Raw genomic sequence first — 18,867 nt, forward strand, 5'->3', positions numbered from 1 at the left:
ACTGTTCAAAATTTATTTAAAATTGTAGGTAAGTTAGTAACTCACTGCCTACCCCTTCTCAAAATGTTTTATTGTGAATATTCTTTCTAATATTTAACTACAGGACAAAATAAAAGCGCAACTCCAAAGGGTTTCTTGAAATGTGATTCATTCAAGGACCCAGTGGAATTCTAAGGTGGGACAGTAATGTGCTTTTTAAACAAAATTCCTGGGTGATTGATTATTCCATTCTAAAATTTTAGAACGAATGCCCTAGGGAAAACAGCAACACTTAAAAGCAAGATCATAAACATATTCTGACATAAGAGATCAGAATTTTCTGTAAGTTTATGACTTGAAGTGAATACTGTTTTTTTCTTTTAAAACAAGTTTCAGGTATTAAAAGAAACATATATACCTCTTAAATAAATGTGAATGTATATAAACATTTTCATTTAAGGTTTTCATTGCTTTCAGACTTAGTTATTTGAAGAAAAGAGAGTATATGGTCAGAAACTTTGGAAAAAATTACATTTCTAATGAAATGTAGCATGCAAAAAAAAAGATAGTTTATTAAATGCTTACAAATTTTAAATCACTCTAAGTTTAAGACTAGATAGCTTTCCCCAAGATTAAATTTTACTAAGATTGGGCAATTATAAGTAATTTAGATGGTTATCGTTACTTTTTAAGTCCCTTTTCATAAAAAAAATATTTAAACAGTAGAAGGATGCTATGTCTGGCATCCCGTTAAATAATGCATTGCTAAACACTAATATTAACCAAAAAATCATCTGAAAAAAATCTGTCCTTGAAATGTATCGTACTCTGTATTACAAGTGTTACCTACTTAACAACCCACTCACTTAAGGAGCTGGAACTGTGAAGTGTGTGAATGTACGCGTATGTGCATGTCCTGGACATTTATTCATGCTTATTATTTTTCTTGGATTTCATTGAAGACTCCATAAACATGGTCCAAAAGTATAGATAATGTGGTTTGGGGGAAGAGATAAGCATGGTTAACACATTGTGTGGAAGACAAGTTCTTTTCCTGTGTACTAAATTATAAGGAAAAAATAGCATACATTCTGTCTCCACTGGATAAATGGAATGCTTTTACAAGTCTGATAACAAGTGAGTGCCTTATTATTTAAATCAAATCACAAAAGGCAACTGCGGGATTTACTTTCCTGTAAGAAATAAATATTACCATTGCACTTTTCTGTATCTGTTTTAAATTTCCATTTTTTTCCTTTCTACATACTGAGAAATTTTTCATTCAACTGCATCCTGAGTCCTTTGAATTACATTTGTTAACATTCCAGTTAAAGTTCTGGCTAAACAGACAAGCTTAGAAGACAACCCCTTAGCATTTTAAAGAAATCACTTGTATCATCAGTTTTTTAAAAAATAGCTAATGATTTGGAATCTAATTCTTAATAAAATATGCCTATTTTTTTTTCCTCAAGAAGAATCTGTGTTCTCAATTCTAAGCAAGCAACACCTTTCACTACCAATTTTGTAACTGTTGCCTTAAAAATCAATAATATAATTATCTAAGGCAATGATAAAATTTACAGCTGAATTTTTAAACACAAAGAATTCAGAAAAAGGTAATATAACAAGTTGTCATATTTTGAATTAATCTTTTATTCCAAAATAAAACACATAAATGACTTAAGAATGATGAAATCATGGGAGGTTTGTGATGTAATCCCACCATGTGCCTTAAGCAACAGACACTCTTTTTAGAAGCAGTGGTATTTCCTTCAAACAAAAAAGACAACTTCATTACTCATCAGTAGGCTGCTAGATTACCAGAATAACGAAATTTTGACACGATTATCTGGAAACCAGTCTTAATTTTTTTTTCATAGTTAAACTTAGATGTAATAATTGACTCTTACAGTCAAAAACAGAAGATATTGAAGTGCTTTTTTGTAGGTGGCAAATATAAAATGGTTCATTGTATCCAGGCTGATAACAACTTTTCCATGCATTCAATGGCAATACAACCAAAACGAGGATCAGACGCATTCTTCTGCTGACATCAAAAGAGGATTGATATACTCAAAACCTTCAAATTCAGACTGATCAATCTTCCTCACAATATCACTGTTGGGGAAAAAATTAATTTTCATAATCAAGATTTCTTCAATTTTTAATTTAAACGGTAAAATAAGATTAAGAAACAAAAAATAAGGCTAATTTATATAAATTATGGGGAAAGCTTTTACAAGCTTTTAAATTAATGCCAAAGCATTTTCTAGAGGAATCAAAAGTACTGCAAAGTAAAAAAAAGACTAATAAACTCATAAGCAAGTTTACACCAAAAGGTAGTCCAAAACTGAAGACTAGGAATGAAAAAGGCAAAAGTTGTCACAATTCTAGTTTATCTGAACTTTTGACCTGAACAACATTCGTAATTACAGGTAAACATCCAGGTCAGAATTCGTATTAATTTAGTAGTCACCTCAACAGCCAGATGGATTATGATGAAGAAAAGGCCCAGAAGTTAACCAAAAGGAACAGGCAATAGGACAAATACACTGAGAGACCTGGAATAAGGAGAGACCCCACAGACAGGTGATGGGTCACAGGTGGAGAGAGGAGAGGCTGACATCCTGTTACATGGCTTCTAGTTAATACATGATGAGAGTGAGTAGTACTATCGAGTGTTTTAATACTTAAAGGTATACATAAAGTTACACAGGATATAACAGATCCTTCACTCAAGGAGGGAAGGTAGCTCATGTAACAAAGCTACCAGAGAAAGCAGTACCTGCTAAGTTTCAGACAGGACAAGCTAAGTCCTGTTCTCACTACAGTTCTAAAGAAAAGGGCGACTTCTAGTTGGAGAAATCAAAAAAGGCTGCATGCATTCAAACTCTTACTGAATGGAATTCTGAAAGGTTTTGTTAGGTCTGGGGAAAAGCACGTAATTTACTAGAGTTGGAGTACAGGAATAAAAGGGTGGTGAGTGGCAGATGATGCTGGAAGGAAGGCAATGGAAGCTCAAAGAATCCAGCAATGTCTACACTAAGGAGTTTCACCTTGATCCATCGAAGATCAGGTTGCATTGGAGATAGTTCTGAAAAATGCGGACAGTTTCAACAGATAAAAATGAAGGAGGAATCTAGGGGAAATGGCATGAGCAAAGTTTAACAGCACACTATCTGGGAAGGCTGAGTAACTGAGACTGATCAGAACACAGCGTACGTGTTAATGAATAGGGACAGCTATGGCTAGAAAGTCAGGCTGGAGCAGACGGTGAGAGGTCTGAAAGCTAGTCAAGACAGTAGATTTTATCTTCTAGGCAATGTAGGTGTTACTAAAGGTTTCATGAGGTGTACGAAATGGGCTGCAGAGTAAAGAAGGAGCCCAGTTAGGAGGATGGTGTAATATTCTAGGTATGATTTGAAAGAGGTTTGAACTGGGCTTACGTAAATGCAAAAGGAAAAGAAGGATCTGATGCAAATGATGAAATAAAGAGAAAAGAGACCGATCTTGGCAGCTAAAGGTATTACATATAGTTTGTTAAGGAAAAGGAGGATTCAACAGTCACTGATATTTGGAATCTGAATGTAGAAATACATGGTAATGCAATGAACAGAAAAAGGTAAATAAAAATAAGGAACTGGTAGAGAACAACAGAAAAAGAACATAAGGGGTCATTACTTTGATTTCAGACTTCATCTGTTTGAGGTGCTTCTATGACAAGCTAGGGGAGATGTTGTCTGACAAACATAGAAATGCAGTTCAGGGCAGATACCGAGGTTGGGGCTTTAGAAACCATCGTTCATTTATTCTTCACAGCAACGTCATGAGGTAGGCAATACAAGAAGAAATAGGCTCAGAGAAGTTATGCAATTCACACTCAGGTTACCCAGCTGGTAAGAGATGGTGTCTGGATTCAAATTCCTATCTTTTGATTAAATCCAATGCTCTCTCATACATGATGCAGTCTGAAATAATGATTTTGGTCCATCTCTCTCTTCTCTAGCAGACAGTGAGCTTTTTGCAAAATTGGCTCTGTCTCGATCATCTTTGAATGTCTAGTACTTAGCATAGTGTCTTTTGCTCACTAATTGTTTGCCCGTTTAACTGGGAGTCACTTAAATAGCTGGTATCTACACTACAGGGCTGGCTGAAATCTCCAAGGTGCACACTGCATTCAGCAAAGAGATGGCTGTCATGCGCAGAACCACAGAGCATCCTAGATTCAAGGGGCCAGGGAAAAAAGATGATAAGTGGTCAGAGAGAGAAAGTAAAACCAGGATGGATAGTGCCAACCAAAGCAAAGCCAGGAGTATCAAATGCTTTACAGGCATCAGGGGAGATGGGAATTGATCAAAAAATGCCTGAAAATTTAGAAATTAAGAAGTCATTCCACCTTCAAAAGCTGAAGGAGCAGGTTAAATTGTACGAGGTTGAAGTATTGGCCATAGCAATCAAGGTTGACTACAATCAATGTTCGCTACTCTAAAGGCATTTGATAGAGATAGTGTTTACTTATTTTTCTTTTACCACGGGCACCTGTTAACTACTTTTTTGAAAGCTCGATGATGAAAATGAGAAAAAAATGTAGCTCAAAGAAGTGCTAAGATTCAGGGGGAAAAATAGAATAACTGAGCATGCAGAGGGAAAGAAGCTGAGAAAGAGGAATTCAAGGTGTTGCAAGAGGGCAAGTGACAAAATAAAATCCTGGAGGAAATAAGGGAACAGGACTAGGAAAATAGGAGGGCGCACCCTGCAAAAGAAGGACAGCCTTCCACGCACAGGGAAGAAAAAGTTTGAGAAGAGTTAGTGATTCTGAGATGCGGGGTGGAGTGGTGACAAGGTTGCAGGCTCACACCACGGAGGTGTCGTCCCTGCAGTCACGTGATGGCAAGTTTAATCCAAGAAGAGGGATGGGGGTCGGGACAGGATTGAAGGCTGCTGAAATGTACACAGTTTGGAACAGCGGCTGTGAGGAATGGGATAAGAATTAACAAGACGTAAATGACTGCCAAGCAGTAAGAGCCTCCTTGAGATGAGAGAATAAATCTGTAATGACAGGTAAATGATCAAAATATCCCCAAATTATTCCAAACCACATTTTTAAAAGATGTAACATAAACACAAAAGATATGTCGCATCACTGCTGGCTGGACTTGGTATGTTGACGTAATCTTTTAAAAAAGCAATTTGGCAATGCATATGGAGAGCTTTAACATTTCACACCCTTTGACCTGATTCCCTTTCTAGGACTCTATCTCAAGGTAACACTCAGGAAACTCAGACAGAGGGTCATCACCAAGATGGAAAACAGTGCAGCAGTGGAAAGAACACAGGCCTTAGTCACTCAGATTGGGGTCCAAATCCTGCCTCTGCCACCTGATACCTGTGCAACTTTGCTTAACCTCTCTGAGCCTCGATTTTCTTACCTGTAAAACGAAGATGGCAATAACTAGGTTGATGACAATTATTAGGTTGCTGTGAGAATTAGAGATAATTGCATGTAAATCAAAGTAGAAAATGGCAGTTATTGTTAGAATTTTTAATAGTATAATAGATTCAAATATCCTGTAACTGAATGGTTAGATAAAGTGTGACCTGATAATGAGACATTGTATAACCACTAAAAATGGGACTTCTGAAGAACTTCAGAAATATTTCAGTCTATAGAATTACTTACTCATCATCTGGAGTGAGCTGGACAGGTTCATTAGTAAACTGAGAATCAAAGTTGTCCAAACCAAATTCCCCAGAAATATTTGGTTTAAAGGGAGGTACCACCTGCTTTTGCTCCATCTAGAAAGACATATTAGATGACAGCTCAGGCTGCATTCTTAGAAAAGTCCACCTCTACATTTCTCCTCTGCCCTCAGGTGTTTTCCAGTCTTATTAAAGTGAGCTCCCTAGGCAAGGTTCTACAATATTCACAATGATGGAAATAACCTACAAATCTGAACACTGATACAGGTCTCAATAATATTACAATCTGCTCCACTAAATTAGTGTTCTGGGATTTTTTTTTTTAATTTTATTGGGGAATATTGGGGAGCAGTGTGTTTCTCCAGGGCCCATCAGCTCCAAGTCACGGTCCTTCAATCTAGTTGTGGAGGGCGCAGCTCAGCTCCAAGTCCAGTTGCCATTTTCAATCTTTAGTTGCAGGGGGTGCAGCCCACCATCCCATGTGGGAATTGAACCAGTGACCTTGCTGTTGAGAGCTTGCGCTCTAACCAACTGAGCCATCAGGCTGCCCCTCTGGAACCACAGCAGCAGCTCGTTGCCTTCAATCTTAGTTGCAGGAGGTACAGCTCACTGGCCCATGAGGGAATCGAACTGGCAACCCTGTTGTTCAGAGCTTGTGCTCTAATCGAGCCACCCAGCTGCCCAGTGTTCTAAACTGATTGTTTTAAAAGCTTTGAAAAGCACTTTAGAGACTGGTTTTAAGTAATTTAAGCTGTGATATACTATATTTCCAACATTCTTTTGAGATAATAAAATTTGGCCCAAGATTCTAATGAAACGTAATTTAGAAAACAATCAAAATTTACATACCATATCCCAATCAACATTTTTGAAGAATGGGTGTCCCTGAATATCAGCAAATCCTGTTTGAGGATGACAACCCAATCGTTCTTTAGGGTCCTATGGTGGAAAGAAATGTTTCAAAAACTGGGTGAATATTATGCTTAGAATACATCATCTTTGTGACCTGTGTTCTGTACCTATTACGTGATACCTTTATGTCTGAAATCAGAATGGTCTACCTTCCATTTCTAGAAGGTACAACACTAGACTCAAATGAGTATCTGAAGCTTGTGACAAGATTGCCCCATGGCTCTTTCTCTAGCAATCTTGTAATTAAAGTGGAGCTATGTCACCACTCCTTGCTAAAGAAAAATGGGAAGATAAAGAGAACAGAATCATTTGAGCAGCATCTAGCTACTTCTTTGGCATGGATTAGAGAGACAGTCAAAATATGCAAACCCCCAACCTTCACAAATTTCTGAGCTTAATTTAAAAGCCCTATGCTCAATTACAGAAACAATCCCTAATCTGTGTACAATAATGACACAACCATTATCTGAATCACTGGATTGGGAAAGGGCCTGCAACTTGTAAAAAGTCTTGGCTTATTCATTACTGTGGATGAGAACAGGTTCCTATTTTTCTTTCCAATAAAAGGCAATTTATTTTGCATATTAATACCTCTTACCTTCATTTTCCACTGTTAAAGCTTAAGTTTCCAGTTAAAATCTTTCCTCATATGAAGTACTCATTTAAAACAAGCTTCAATTCATTTTACTTAAATACATCATTATGTTATGTATTTACCCTGTTCCACCTACATTCTAACCTACCATTTATTTAAAATAAGGTTTATGGATGCCAAGCCCATTGTGATCCAATAAAATTACATATTTGGTCTTTGGCCCAGGTTCCTGACAGAGAGTTTCTAAAACCCGTGTAATTTCCTGAGTGACAGGAGTGTCTTTCGTTACTCATGACAAGTCCCTTTCCATCATCCCTGAGTTTATGCGAATAAGGTGACTCTTGGTGAGCCTCTAGATAGTTGGACGATGGGGCCTGGTTGCCTGAGGAACCGTGTGATGAAAGGATTGGAACTTTCAGTCTCATTTCCAGAGGGGTTGGAAATTGAGTTCAATCACCAATGGCCAATGATGTAACGAATCATGCTTATGTAATGGTACCTCCATAAAATCCTGTAAACCATGGGGGTCAGAGAGCTTCTGGTTGGTGAACACATCCATGTGCTGGGAGGGGGGCACATCCCAACTCCATAGGGACAGAAGCTCCTGAGCTCGGGAACCTTTTGGACCTCACCCAATGTACCTCTCCATCTGACTGTTCATTTACATCCTTTACAATAAACCACTGATAATAGGAACTTTTCTAAATTCTGTGAGCCATTCTAGCAAATTATTGAACCTGAAGTGAGGAGAGGGGTTGTTGGAAGCCCCCACTTTGTAGCCAAGTCAGACAGAAGTGTGGGTTCCTAATACTTGTGACTGGTGTCCAAAGGGAGGGCAGTCTCGTGGAACTGGGCCCTGAAACCTGTGGAGCCCGATGCGAGCTCCCGGTGGTCAGCGTCAGAAATGAACTGAAATGTAGGACACCCAGTTGGTGTCTGGAGAGATGGAGAACTGGTTGGTGGTATGGAAAAACCCGATCCATTTGGTGTTAGAAATGTTATGAGTATAAACAGTTCAGAATCGTAACTTTAGGTAGATTCTAACACTATGCTAGCGTACCAACTGCAACAAATTGAATGACGTTCAAAGCGTTAAGAGCCACTGAAAGCATTGCATATCTTCTGAATTGTAGTTAATTATAGGGTTTTTGATATGAGACTTTGTAAAGAGCACTAGTGCCCCAATTGCTCAGTAAGCAAAGAGATTCTATGAATAATAATCCAAACAAAATTGAAAATTAGAGCTGAAAGTATAATCGAGACTATCTCTAAAAATGCAATTTTTCCCTAATTAAATATATGGTATATACGTAATTTATATTAAGAACATCATATGTAATATGTAACTGGAAATAAATTATATTGGCAAAATGGAATGGACAATTCATCTCAGAATCTAATGTTGTTAAATTACTCGTTGGTGAAGAGACAAATTCCAGATCTAACTGAAAAAAATTACATCCTCTGATATTTTGGAATTTTACGTTGCTTGAACCTGTACTTACCAGTTTTACTTTTATAGAGATAAACACTAAAGATTTTTACACACGATTTATACCTTGTTGAGAAAACTCTTCAGGACACTTGCAGCTTTAACAGACAGAGAACGTGGTATGCGAATTTGTTTTTCCAAAATAACTAAAAAGATAAAATTAATGGCATTATATGTAACTTTTACATGGCTTTCATCTTTACATGTTTATTGAGATATTTAAAGTATTTTAGCAGGAAAAAATTAATCATTACAGACATTACTTAAGTATCACGTGTACTTTTCCAGTCCTATTCCTCTCCTTCCTTCTCAGAAATAGCGTCTCATCTGAACACCAGTTTTTATCATTTATATGCATATTATTCTTTGAGTACCTTATTGTACCTTAGTTTCCTCATCTATAAAAATAGAATAAAAATAATACGTGCTTCATAAGGTTGTTTTCAGGTTTAAATGAGTTAATATCTAGAAAATGTGTAGCATATATTACTGTATTAGATTTTATTGGACATTTCCAAATTATTCTCCAAAGATGTTGTATCAATTTTCACTCCCCCCAGCAGTCTAAGCGAGTTCCAGTTACCCCACATCCTCAACAGCAGTGGTATTATCAGACTTCAAAATTTTTGCCAAATGGATGGATATAAAGTAGTAGCTCACTAATGTTTTAACGTGTATACCCTTACTTACTAGTGAGGTTGAACATCTTTCCAATATTCCATGTCCATTTGGATTTCCTATTACATGAAATATCTATTCATTTTCTGGGATGGCCTTGATTATTAAATGTGGAATTTAATGGCAATCTTCATACTTCTTTGGACTGTGTGTTAGGGTCCCAGTGCTTATCTACTTGTTTCTGTTCTGTTCAATTCTTTGTATTCCCAATTGTGGGGCTTTTATTTTTTTTCACCTTTTGATTCCTCTTATCTTCCTGTACTCTACTTTTTCCCCATAATGTTCCTGAATTTAAGCACTCAGCCTCGGGTCCACGTGAAAAAGATTATCCTCCCTAGCCACAGGGCCTGTTTGTAATATACAATCTGAAGGAACCTCTTTGTTTTTGAGAATGAGAAGAGAACTGGAAATGGGACTGAAGACTACAAAGGTAGAAAGGATGTATTCCAAAAAATTAAAGCCTTACATATTAAGAAGTGTGTTGTCCAGAATTTTCCTCTTTCTTAAAGTAATAACTTGTGCTGTCCTCATTCGTGCTTTAGAATACATTATTTATAGACAATCTCTGTAAAATACTGCAGATTACCTTGGAAGAGATAATCCTCTGTGTTTTGATCAGGGTTATCAGAGCTTCCCACAATATCAAAAGGAGACCTTCCTGCCATCATCTCAAACATTAGTACTCCAAGAGCCCACCAGTCGACACTAAAACCTACAAAAAACAAATTTCAAAGAACAAATTACCCAATCTGCAGTCTTGAAAGCCAGTAATCTGATTCATTTCATTACATAATGAAAACATAAACAATGAAAAAGTGAACTCTAAATGTATTTTATAACTCTCATAGTAGGCACTGAGGATTATAGGAATATTTTATTTATCAACAAGGGAGGTACCTAAAAGGTAACTTTAAAAGTAAAATATGAAAAATGAAACCTAGGTTTTTTTCCCCAAATAAATCTGTAATTTCATGTTCATGGCCTGTAGCTAATATTTTGTTTTGGGGATACAGTTAAATTGCATTGGAGAATAACTTTCCTTGATCCAAAAACTTGATCTTCTATTAGCTGATCAAAGATCCTTGAAGGAATCAGATTATTAGCAGCTATCAGAAGGACCCATCCTCCTTTATGCCTGCTGAAATCAGAGCGCCAGAACCCAAGCAGTCATGTTTTCTTAAGATAAACATATCCTCTGGTTCCTGACAAGCAATCAACCTTTCCACCATCTTTCAACATTCCTGGGGGAAATATCCCAGGAAATCTGAACAGCTTTCTAGAGGTTTATGACTCTGGAGTTACATGGCTGAGGTTTAAAGCGCTACTCTGTCTGCCATATTCTAGTGGTATGACTTGGGGGAAGTTATTCAAACTTTCTACACAGTAGTTTCCTCATCTATAAAATGAGAATTAACAATGCTTACTAGGATTATTGAGAGAATGAACTTAGATAATATATGTAAACTGCTTAGAATCGTGCCTAGTGCTCTTTAGTGCTTGTCACTAATAAAATATTAAAATTTGTACCCCCAAATACTGCAAAGGTCCCACTGTCTCTGACTTCAGAGTTTGGAGTTTTCATGTAGGTTTTAAGGGGATGAGGGGAAATTTATATTAATAAGATCAGTAATGAAATACTACAGTGTACTAAAATGCAATTTGCACCACATTTAACCACCCTTCTAGCATATAACTAAAATACCACCTATAAGTTATTACCATAATCTTCTCCTCTTAAAATTTCAGGAGCAATGTAATTGGGAGTACCACAGAAAGTGCTGGTTGTATCTCCTGGCCGTAATCCTTCCTTTTATAAAAAAAAGAAAAAGGAAGAAAGAAAGAAAGAAAAAAAAGAAAGAAAGAAATAATAAATACCAAAATTCTGTTTTAAATTCACCTCTTTTATTTCATCTATCATGTAAGCTCAGCCAACTGTAGGTAATACATTAAGCTTAAATAAAATATCACTAGCATAGTTGCCTTTATTATTCAAATTATGGATTGCCACTAAATAGCTTAAAGAAAACCTGTCCTCATTAGATGTTGGTAAAGAGTCAGCTCAATTAAGATAAAAATTACAATGAAAATAATTTATATTCAAGTAAAAATTTAATAGAAAAATTTTAATTATATGAGTAAAAGGAATCATAGTTTATGAGGAAAAGCAGCACTTTAAATCCCACCTAATACAACCACTGTTGGCATTATGTTTCCCTTCTGGTTGTTTCCTAAGACACACATTTTTTTGATTTTGCATTATAATAGCTACAGGATGGAGCAAATTAAGGCGAAACACAGTAATACCTAAAAATAGAGAAACTGCACAATAACAAATGGAACAATCACCAAAAAGTTATAACAAACTTTTATGCGCCTAACAACACAGCCTCAAAATACAAAGAGTAAAAATACACAAAATTATTATGAGAATTTCACAATTCCTGCTATGGACTGAATGGATGTGTGCCCCAAATTCATGTTGAAGCCCTAACTTGATGGCACTGGGAGGTGGGGCCTTTGGGAGGTAATTAGGTCACGAGTCTGGTCCCCATGATGAAATTAGTGTCCTTATAAGAAAAGAAAGAGAACTAGCCCTCATTCTCTCCCTGCCATGTGAGGATACAAGAAGACAACCATCTGCAAACCCTGAAGAGTGTCTTTACCAGACACTGGATCTCAGGGTACCTTGATCTTGGACTTCCCAGTCTCCAGAACCATGAGAAATAAATGTTTGTTTTTGAAGCCACCTTGTCTATAGTACCTTGTTTTCAAAGCCCAAATTGATAATACAATCTTCAATCATGACAGGTGATTTTAACACATTTACATCAGAAAATGATAGGTCGTACAGACAAAAATTAGTAAGCAGAGAAAGATTTGGACAAAATCTAGAGCTAAAATAATATGTAAGTTATATACATAGAGAATATGTGTATGTGTGCGTGAGTGTGTGTGTGTGTGTGTGAGAAAAGGAAGGAGGAGAGAGGGTGGGAGAGAGAGTGTGTGAAAGATAGAGACTCCTTGTATGCAAAATACAGATTATACACCCTTATTTATAAGTACACATGAGATATTGACCAAATACTAAGTCACAAAGGAAATCTCTATACATTTCAAAAAACCAGTATTATTCAGACCATTCTCTAGTCACAAGGCAATTAAGTAAGAAATAAACAATAAAAGGTAGTATAAAAACAAGCTGAATATTAAATATACAATTAACCATCTGCTTTTTTTACTTTATAAGCATGCAATTTTCTACATAAAGACTTGTTATTATTGAGTATACAAAATTCAACTGAACATATGTACCTAATATTTAACCATTTCCCTATCGTTAAATTATATGTTATAAAATTAAAAAAAAAAAAAATGGGGGGAGATATACTCGTACATGCAAATCAAACCTTCTTCCCATTCCTGTCCCTGACACATCCAGTTCCAAATCCCTAGAGGCAACCACTGTTATGAGGTTCTTATGTGTCCCTCCAGAGATATTTTGGGCATGGTGTATATATTTTTCTTTTAACTTTATTATATGTAACACATCTATATTTAGTAATATGTTATGACTCCAAGGATTTTTTTGTGTGATTCCTAATAGTGATATATAAATTACTTTTGTATACAAGAAACATTACTGTCACTTAAGTTGTATTATTAGCAATGGCTTGACATACAGTCTAATGATAAATGACATATACTTTCACCGCAAGAGTCAGAAGCAAGGGATGTAGTTTGTTAACTTGTAACAGCTATGCTAAATCATTCACTTGTTGACTGAATATCTGAACGTAGCTAAATTGTGTACAGTGTAACGGAGATGTTATTATTAAAATTTCCCTGATTAAAAAAAAAAAGAATTAAAGGCACATCAATTCATAAAATGGCCAGTTCTTCAGTCAATAAAATCAATGTTCATAAAATATTTCAAACATAAACCTGAAGATATTAACTGACGTTTTTATATTCTTCCAGTCTTCACTATCTTATGTACTCTTTATATAAAAGCATCTAGTGAGAAACTGAGGAAATTAATTAAACCTCAAGGAAATACTCTGGAGAAACTATGAAAAAAAGTTTAGTGTTTTAAATTTCCCAAGGAAATGTTATAAGGAAAAGAAATTCATCCAGTATTTGCCAGAGGTCCGACTTTAGGTAAGTTTAAATACTGACTCTAAGTCCTAAGATAAGAACATTCCTATTTCTGGGGGACTCATTTCCCATAAGGTTTAACATCACAAGTGTGTAAATGTGTTAGTGAGAAAAGAGACAAAGTACTGTCAGTAAAGACTTTGAATAGAGTCCTTGTACCCCCAAATACTGCCAAGATCCCGCTGTCATTTTTCTTTTGAAATGAGAAAAAATAATCCACTGGGGGAAAAAACAATAGAGATCAAAAGGTATCACAAATATGAGTGATGGATACACAAGATCACCTACTAGATCTCTTCTTCTTTATGATCAAAATTTGTATAATAGAAAAATGTAAGGAATAAAAATTTAATATAAGAAAAGATAAATGTCTCAATTTTGTACATCAAAGCAAAAATCCTTATGTGAAGATTTTCTTTTCTAATGTTGATGAACAAATAATAAGGTTAAATCTGCAGTCCTATTAGACTGTCTTACTTCATGTTAGCATTTAAATAATCTCCAGGCTCTGGAGGCACTTCTCTCAGGTGAATGGGGGAATGCAATTCACACATTTACATACTTGTTGCCATATTTCTGTGTGAGAATAATTCTGTCCCTAATAATTTAACAAGGAATATAGCTCCCTACACATTTTGTGGGGAAAAATTGGGCCTTTAAACGAAACACTGTTACAAAAAGAATAAAACACCAAGAAATAAAGAACATGTCCTGAGAATAACTAAAATTCTTCTTTTGTTCTATTGTACTTTATGTCAGATATTTACATTTTAAATATAAAAAAAAGTTAGCATTCCTAGGAAAATCTTTAATGCATTACTTTTATGCATTAATATTTATTTTATTTTTAAAAATGTATTATTAAGAGTTACAATTAAATGGCAAAAAAACTGTATGGTTACATACAAATAGTTGTACTAAAGTTGTGGGACTGTAGACGATTTTTATTTCTAAATTTGTAATAGTGTCACAACTTTCAAGACAAAAAGCCGCAAACAATAAACAGAAATTAACTCATTATAGCACATATAACATTCATAGAAAATATGGAATTTCATAAATGGTTAGGAAATAAGTACATATGTGTGTGTGCTAGAATTCCAAAAAGTACCCTAAACAAAGTAAAATCATTTCCCCCTCTTTAAATATGAAGCTATTTTACCAAAACGGTTTTATGAGCTACTGACACCTTATGAAGAACTAGAAAATTCTCTCACCTTACACATGCCGTAGTCAGTGAGTTTAATGTGTCCTTCCGAATCCAGCAATACATTGTCCAATTTCAAATCTCTATAAATTATCCCTCGTTCATGAAGATAATTTAATGCTAGACTGATTTCTGCAGAGTAAAATCTAAAATAAAATGAAAAATAACTCATTTGATTCAAATTTTTAAATTGTGATAAGTTTCTAGAGGAAGGTATTTAAGTCCTACTCTCATCTGCAAACAAAAACATCAAAATCATGTCAAAAAATTTTTTTTCTCCCAATGTTTTCAGGAATAATACCAAACACGAATTGAAGTACCACTTTAAAATATCTGAACCCGAAACACAATTATAAAAGTTCCAGTATAAATTAAACTCACACTTCTCACAAAGTCATTAATTTGAAAGTCTCAAACGAGTTCTTTGAGGAAGGGCAGAGGTGTGGAACAGGCTGGTCCCACACTTGCATGTGACCATTAAAAATCAGGAGGTATATCTCAGCTGTGGCGGTCCCCTTGGAAGAGCGAGGGGGTCTCAGCCCCACACCAGGCTCCCGAACCCAGGGTTCCAGTGCCAGGGAGAGAAGTCCCCATAACTCTGGCTGTGAAAGAAAACCAGTGGAGTTTGCTGCTGAGTGAGACAGAGGGCAGCTAGAATGCCAGGCAATCCTCTTAAAGCGCCCACACATGGACTTACTTGCTGATGGACTCATTCACTCTGAGCTCCAGTGCTGGGGCAGCAGCTTGAAAGGTGCCAAGGACATATGCGGAGGAACTAAGTTGCCTGACTTTAGGATGAGGGCTGGAGGGGGCAGATTTCTCCCAGAAAGAAGTGCTGGTAGAATCCATTGTTTCTTTGTTGAGCCCTCCTCTCTCCCTGTCTAAACACTGGCGGCCACCATATCTGAGTCTCCATGAAGACTCTAAGGAAACTCTAAGGTTTCCTTAGACCCTTCCCTACCTAACTTGTGGGCCCACCCAAGCCACTTCCAGTGGCTTTTCTGTACAAATGGCCTGTCTTGGCTCATACTACAGACTTTCCTAAAATCTCTCAAAGGATCACAAAACCAAAACAAGTAGCATCTGGCTTCAGAGTGTCCCGTAGGTATTGCTGACCAGCCCTAAGTCTGGAACTAAGGCACCTCCAAGTCCAGTGTGGGTGGCGGCCATCTGTGGACTGCTTTGTGGCTCATGCAAGGTGGCCCTGGGCAGGGCACAGGCTGCAGCTGAATTTGGCCTGTGACGGCCAAATTTAGAATCAAAAGATAGATAAAGAGTTTACTACACAAGAAAAAGCTAAAGGAGTTCATCACCACCAAACCAGTATTACAAGGAATGTTAGAGGGACTTAACACTAAAAAAAAAAAAAAAAGATAAAAAATATCAATAATAAAATGGCAATAACTACACGTCTATCAACAATTACTTTAAATGTGCCAATCAAAAGACACAGGGTGGCTGAATGGATAAGAAAACAAAACCCTTACATATGCTGCCTACAAGAGACTCACTTCAGATGCAAAGGCACACACAGACTGAAAGTAAAGGGATGGAAAAGATATTCCATAAAAATGGAAACAAACAAACAAAATCAGGGGTAGCAATACTTATACCAGACAAAATAGACTTCAAAACAAAGGCTATAATAAAAGACAAAGAAGTACCCAGTAATCCCACTTCTGGGCATTTATCCAAAGAAACCCAAAACGCTACTTCAAGGAGATGTGGGCATCCATATGTTCATTACAGCATTGTTTACAATGGTCAAGATGTGGAGGCAGCCTGGGTGTTTGTCGATGGATAAATAGATAAAGAAGAGGTGGTACACATATACATTGGAATATTGCTGGGCCATGGAAGGGAATGGGTTCTTGCCATCTGAGCAGCATGGATGGACCTGGAGGGTATTACACTGAGTGGAGTATGTAAGACAGAGAAAGACAGATGCAATCTGATTTTGCTTGTATGTGGAATCTAAAAAACAAAATAAACAAATGAAACAGAAAGAAACTCAATAGATACAGAGAACATTTTGATGATTGCCAGATGAGAGGCGAGTTAGCAGGTATGTAACAAAGGGGAAGGGACTAAGAAGTCCAAATTGGTTATTACAAAGTAGTCACGGGATGTAGGTTATAGCATAAGAAATGTAGTCAATGATATTGTAATAACTATATATGGTGTCAGGTGGGTACTAGTCAGGGGGATCACTTCTTAAATTATATAAATGTCTAACTACTATGCTGTACAACTGAAATTAATATTGAATGTCAATTGAAAAATTTAAAAAAGGGGGGAAAAGGTGAAGGGGAATAAGTTTAAATTTCCAGATGAAAACAAGTAAATCACAGGGATGTAATATACAGCTAGGCAATATAGTCAATGATACTGTGATAGCATGGTACAGTGTCAGATGGTTGCTGGACTTATCATGGTGATCACTTCTTTAGGTATATAAATGTTGAATAGCTATAATGTACCCCTGAAACTAATATTGTACATTATCTATATTTTAATACAAATCTCAAAAAAAAAAAACCACAAAAAAACAAAATATCGTCTTTGGCTTTGCTATGAAGAGCCTAAATAAAGACCATTTGATAAAGCCTAAATAAACAATGAACATATGCTAAATTTAAAAAAAACAGTTTGGCCCTGAGATTAGATTAGTACAATTTATACCTTCTTATGAAATTGAAGGATAGTTCTCTTTTTGACAAGGAAAAAAAAAAATCAATAAACTAGCAAGATTTCCACTAAATAATTTATTCTTAAAAAAATAAAATCTCTAACCTTTGTTACAGACATGTACAATTTCATATCCTTTGTTTTGGCATTATTCTTATGAAGTACAAAAGGGTGAGAATTACTGCTAACTATGAGTAATAAAACATGGCATTGATGAATTAAACTTCTTATCCAAGGCCATGACCCTTCCCTACCTAATTCCACCAACATAAACAACTTACAATTTGTATAATAATATCAAAGTAAGGGCACTAAACAAACAAATAAATAAAATTTGCTCTTACTCATCAACATGTATGGTACGAAAGGGAAAAAAGTCAACAGCAGAACGATTCAGAAATTAAAATGACAAGAACAGACAGAATTACATAATAGCTTAAAAGGAATCATTTTATTACTAGAATAGTAATCTTCTAATGAAAAACTGTCAGAGATCACTATAAACTCGGTAAGATTAATAAGTGTTTGTAAATTTATCAATTTCAGAGGCTGATGAAAATAATTGGGTTTAGTAGACTAACAGTTTCCTCTTTAATGCTGTTTATATTTTCCAATTGCTTCTAATTATACCAATATATATGCAATATATTATATATATTAATGTTATATATTATAACGTAAACTAACTTTTAGCTTAGCCTCCACATGACTTACAAAGAATTAACCAGTATCAAAATAAATACTTTATCTATTATTTTCAACCACTGGAACATAAAAAATCCCACAGCTCCCCCACCAAAATCCAACACAAACAAACAATAAACTAAAAACTTACCTGGCATGTTCTTCAGGAAGTTTTCTTTGTCGCTGCATATGAAACATTAGGTCTCCTCCATTTACATACTCGATGACAAAGAACAATCTAAACACAGGAGAGCACACATGAAACCAACATCCAAAACAAGGCAGTGTGATTCTGCATTTTGAACACTGGAGACACCAGTCAAAACAGAGAACGCGCTCTATATGATTTACCCTTAACAAAAATCTCAGGAATTTGGTGGAAACAAAGGGTACTTGGAGTAGAAAGCTCTTTAATCACAGAAGATACAAGAAAGTAAAACAGCATAACAATTCTGCAATCTGTTACTTCTAATGTAGTACCACTTGCAATCCAGAGCCTATCATCCCACCCCAATTTTAGCATTTTCAAGTCATTTTCAACTGTGAGAAGTTAGGATTTCTCCCCCTACTCAAACTCTGGGAAACTTTAAGTCCTAAAACCAAAATCTTAGGGAATTTAAAAGGTTGGATTTCTATTACCATAATTACGACCTGGCTATTTTTTTTAAGCAGGTAATTTCCTCATGTTGATCCAAATTGGTATCATTGATTGGCGTATGAGTGTCAGGAAATCATAAGCATAATACTATTGTGTCTGTCTCCAAGACTTCCATTTCA

At 35.9% G+C, this 18,867-nt stretch overlaps 1 protein-coding gene across 1 annotated transcript in view; it reads right to left on the reverse strand.

The window, feature by feature from the left end:
• Nucleotides 1-1,753: 1,753 nt before the first annotated feature.
• The window catches only part of PRKCI (protein kinase C iota), a 52,628-nt gene continuing 35,514 nt past the window's right edge, over nt 1,754-18,867 (reverse strand). Inside the window, exons 11-18 of the mRNA XM_033088873.1 lie at nt 18,242-18,328; nt 14,729-14,864; nt 11,076-11,163; nt 9,943-10,068; nt 8,745-8,824; nt 6,529-6,618; nt 5,660-5,775; nt 1,754-2,097 (exon numbers count right to left, since the gene is read on the reverse strand). Of these exons, the coding sequence (XP_032944764.1) occupies nt 2,010-2,097; nt 5,660-5,775; nt 6,529-6,618; nt 8,745-8,824; nt 9,943-10,068; nt 11,076-11,163; nt 14,729-14,864; nt 18,242-18,328 (811 nt within the window). The 3' untranslated portion in view covers nt 1,754-2,009. The remainder of the gene's footprint in view (nt 2,098-5,659; nt 5,776-6,528; nt 6,619-8,744; nt 8,825-9,942; nt 10,069-11,075; nt 11,164-14,728; nt 14,865-18,241; nt 18,329-18,867) is intronic.

This window comes from Rhinolophus ferrumequinum, chromosome 2 (genome assembly GCF_004115265.2).
Source record: "Rhinolophus ferrumequinum isolate MPI-CBG mRhiFer1 chromosome 2, mRhiFer1_v1.p, whole genome shotgun sequence".
NCBI classification, from domain to species: Eukaryota; Metazoa; Chordata; class Mammalia; order Chiroptera; family Rhinolophidae; genus Rhinolophus; species Rhinolophus ferrumequinum.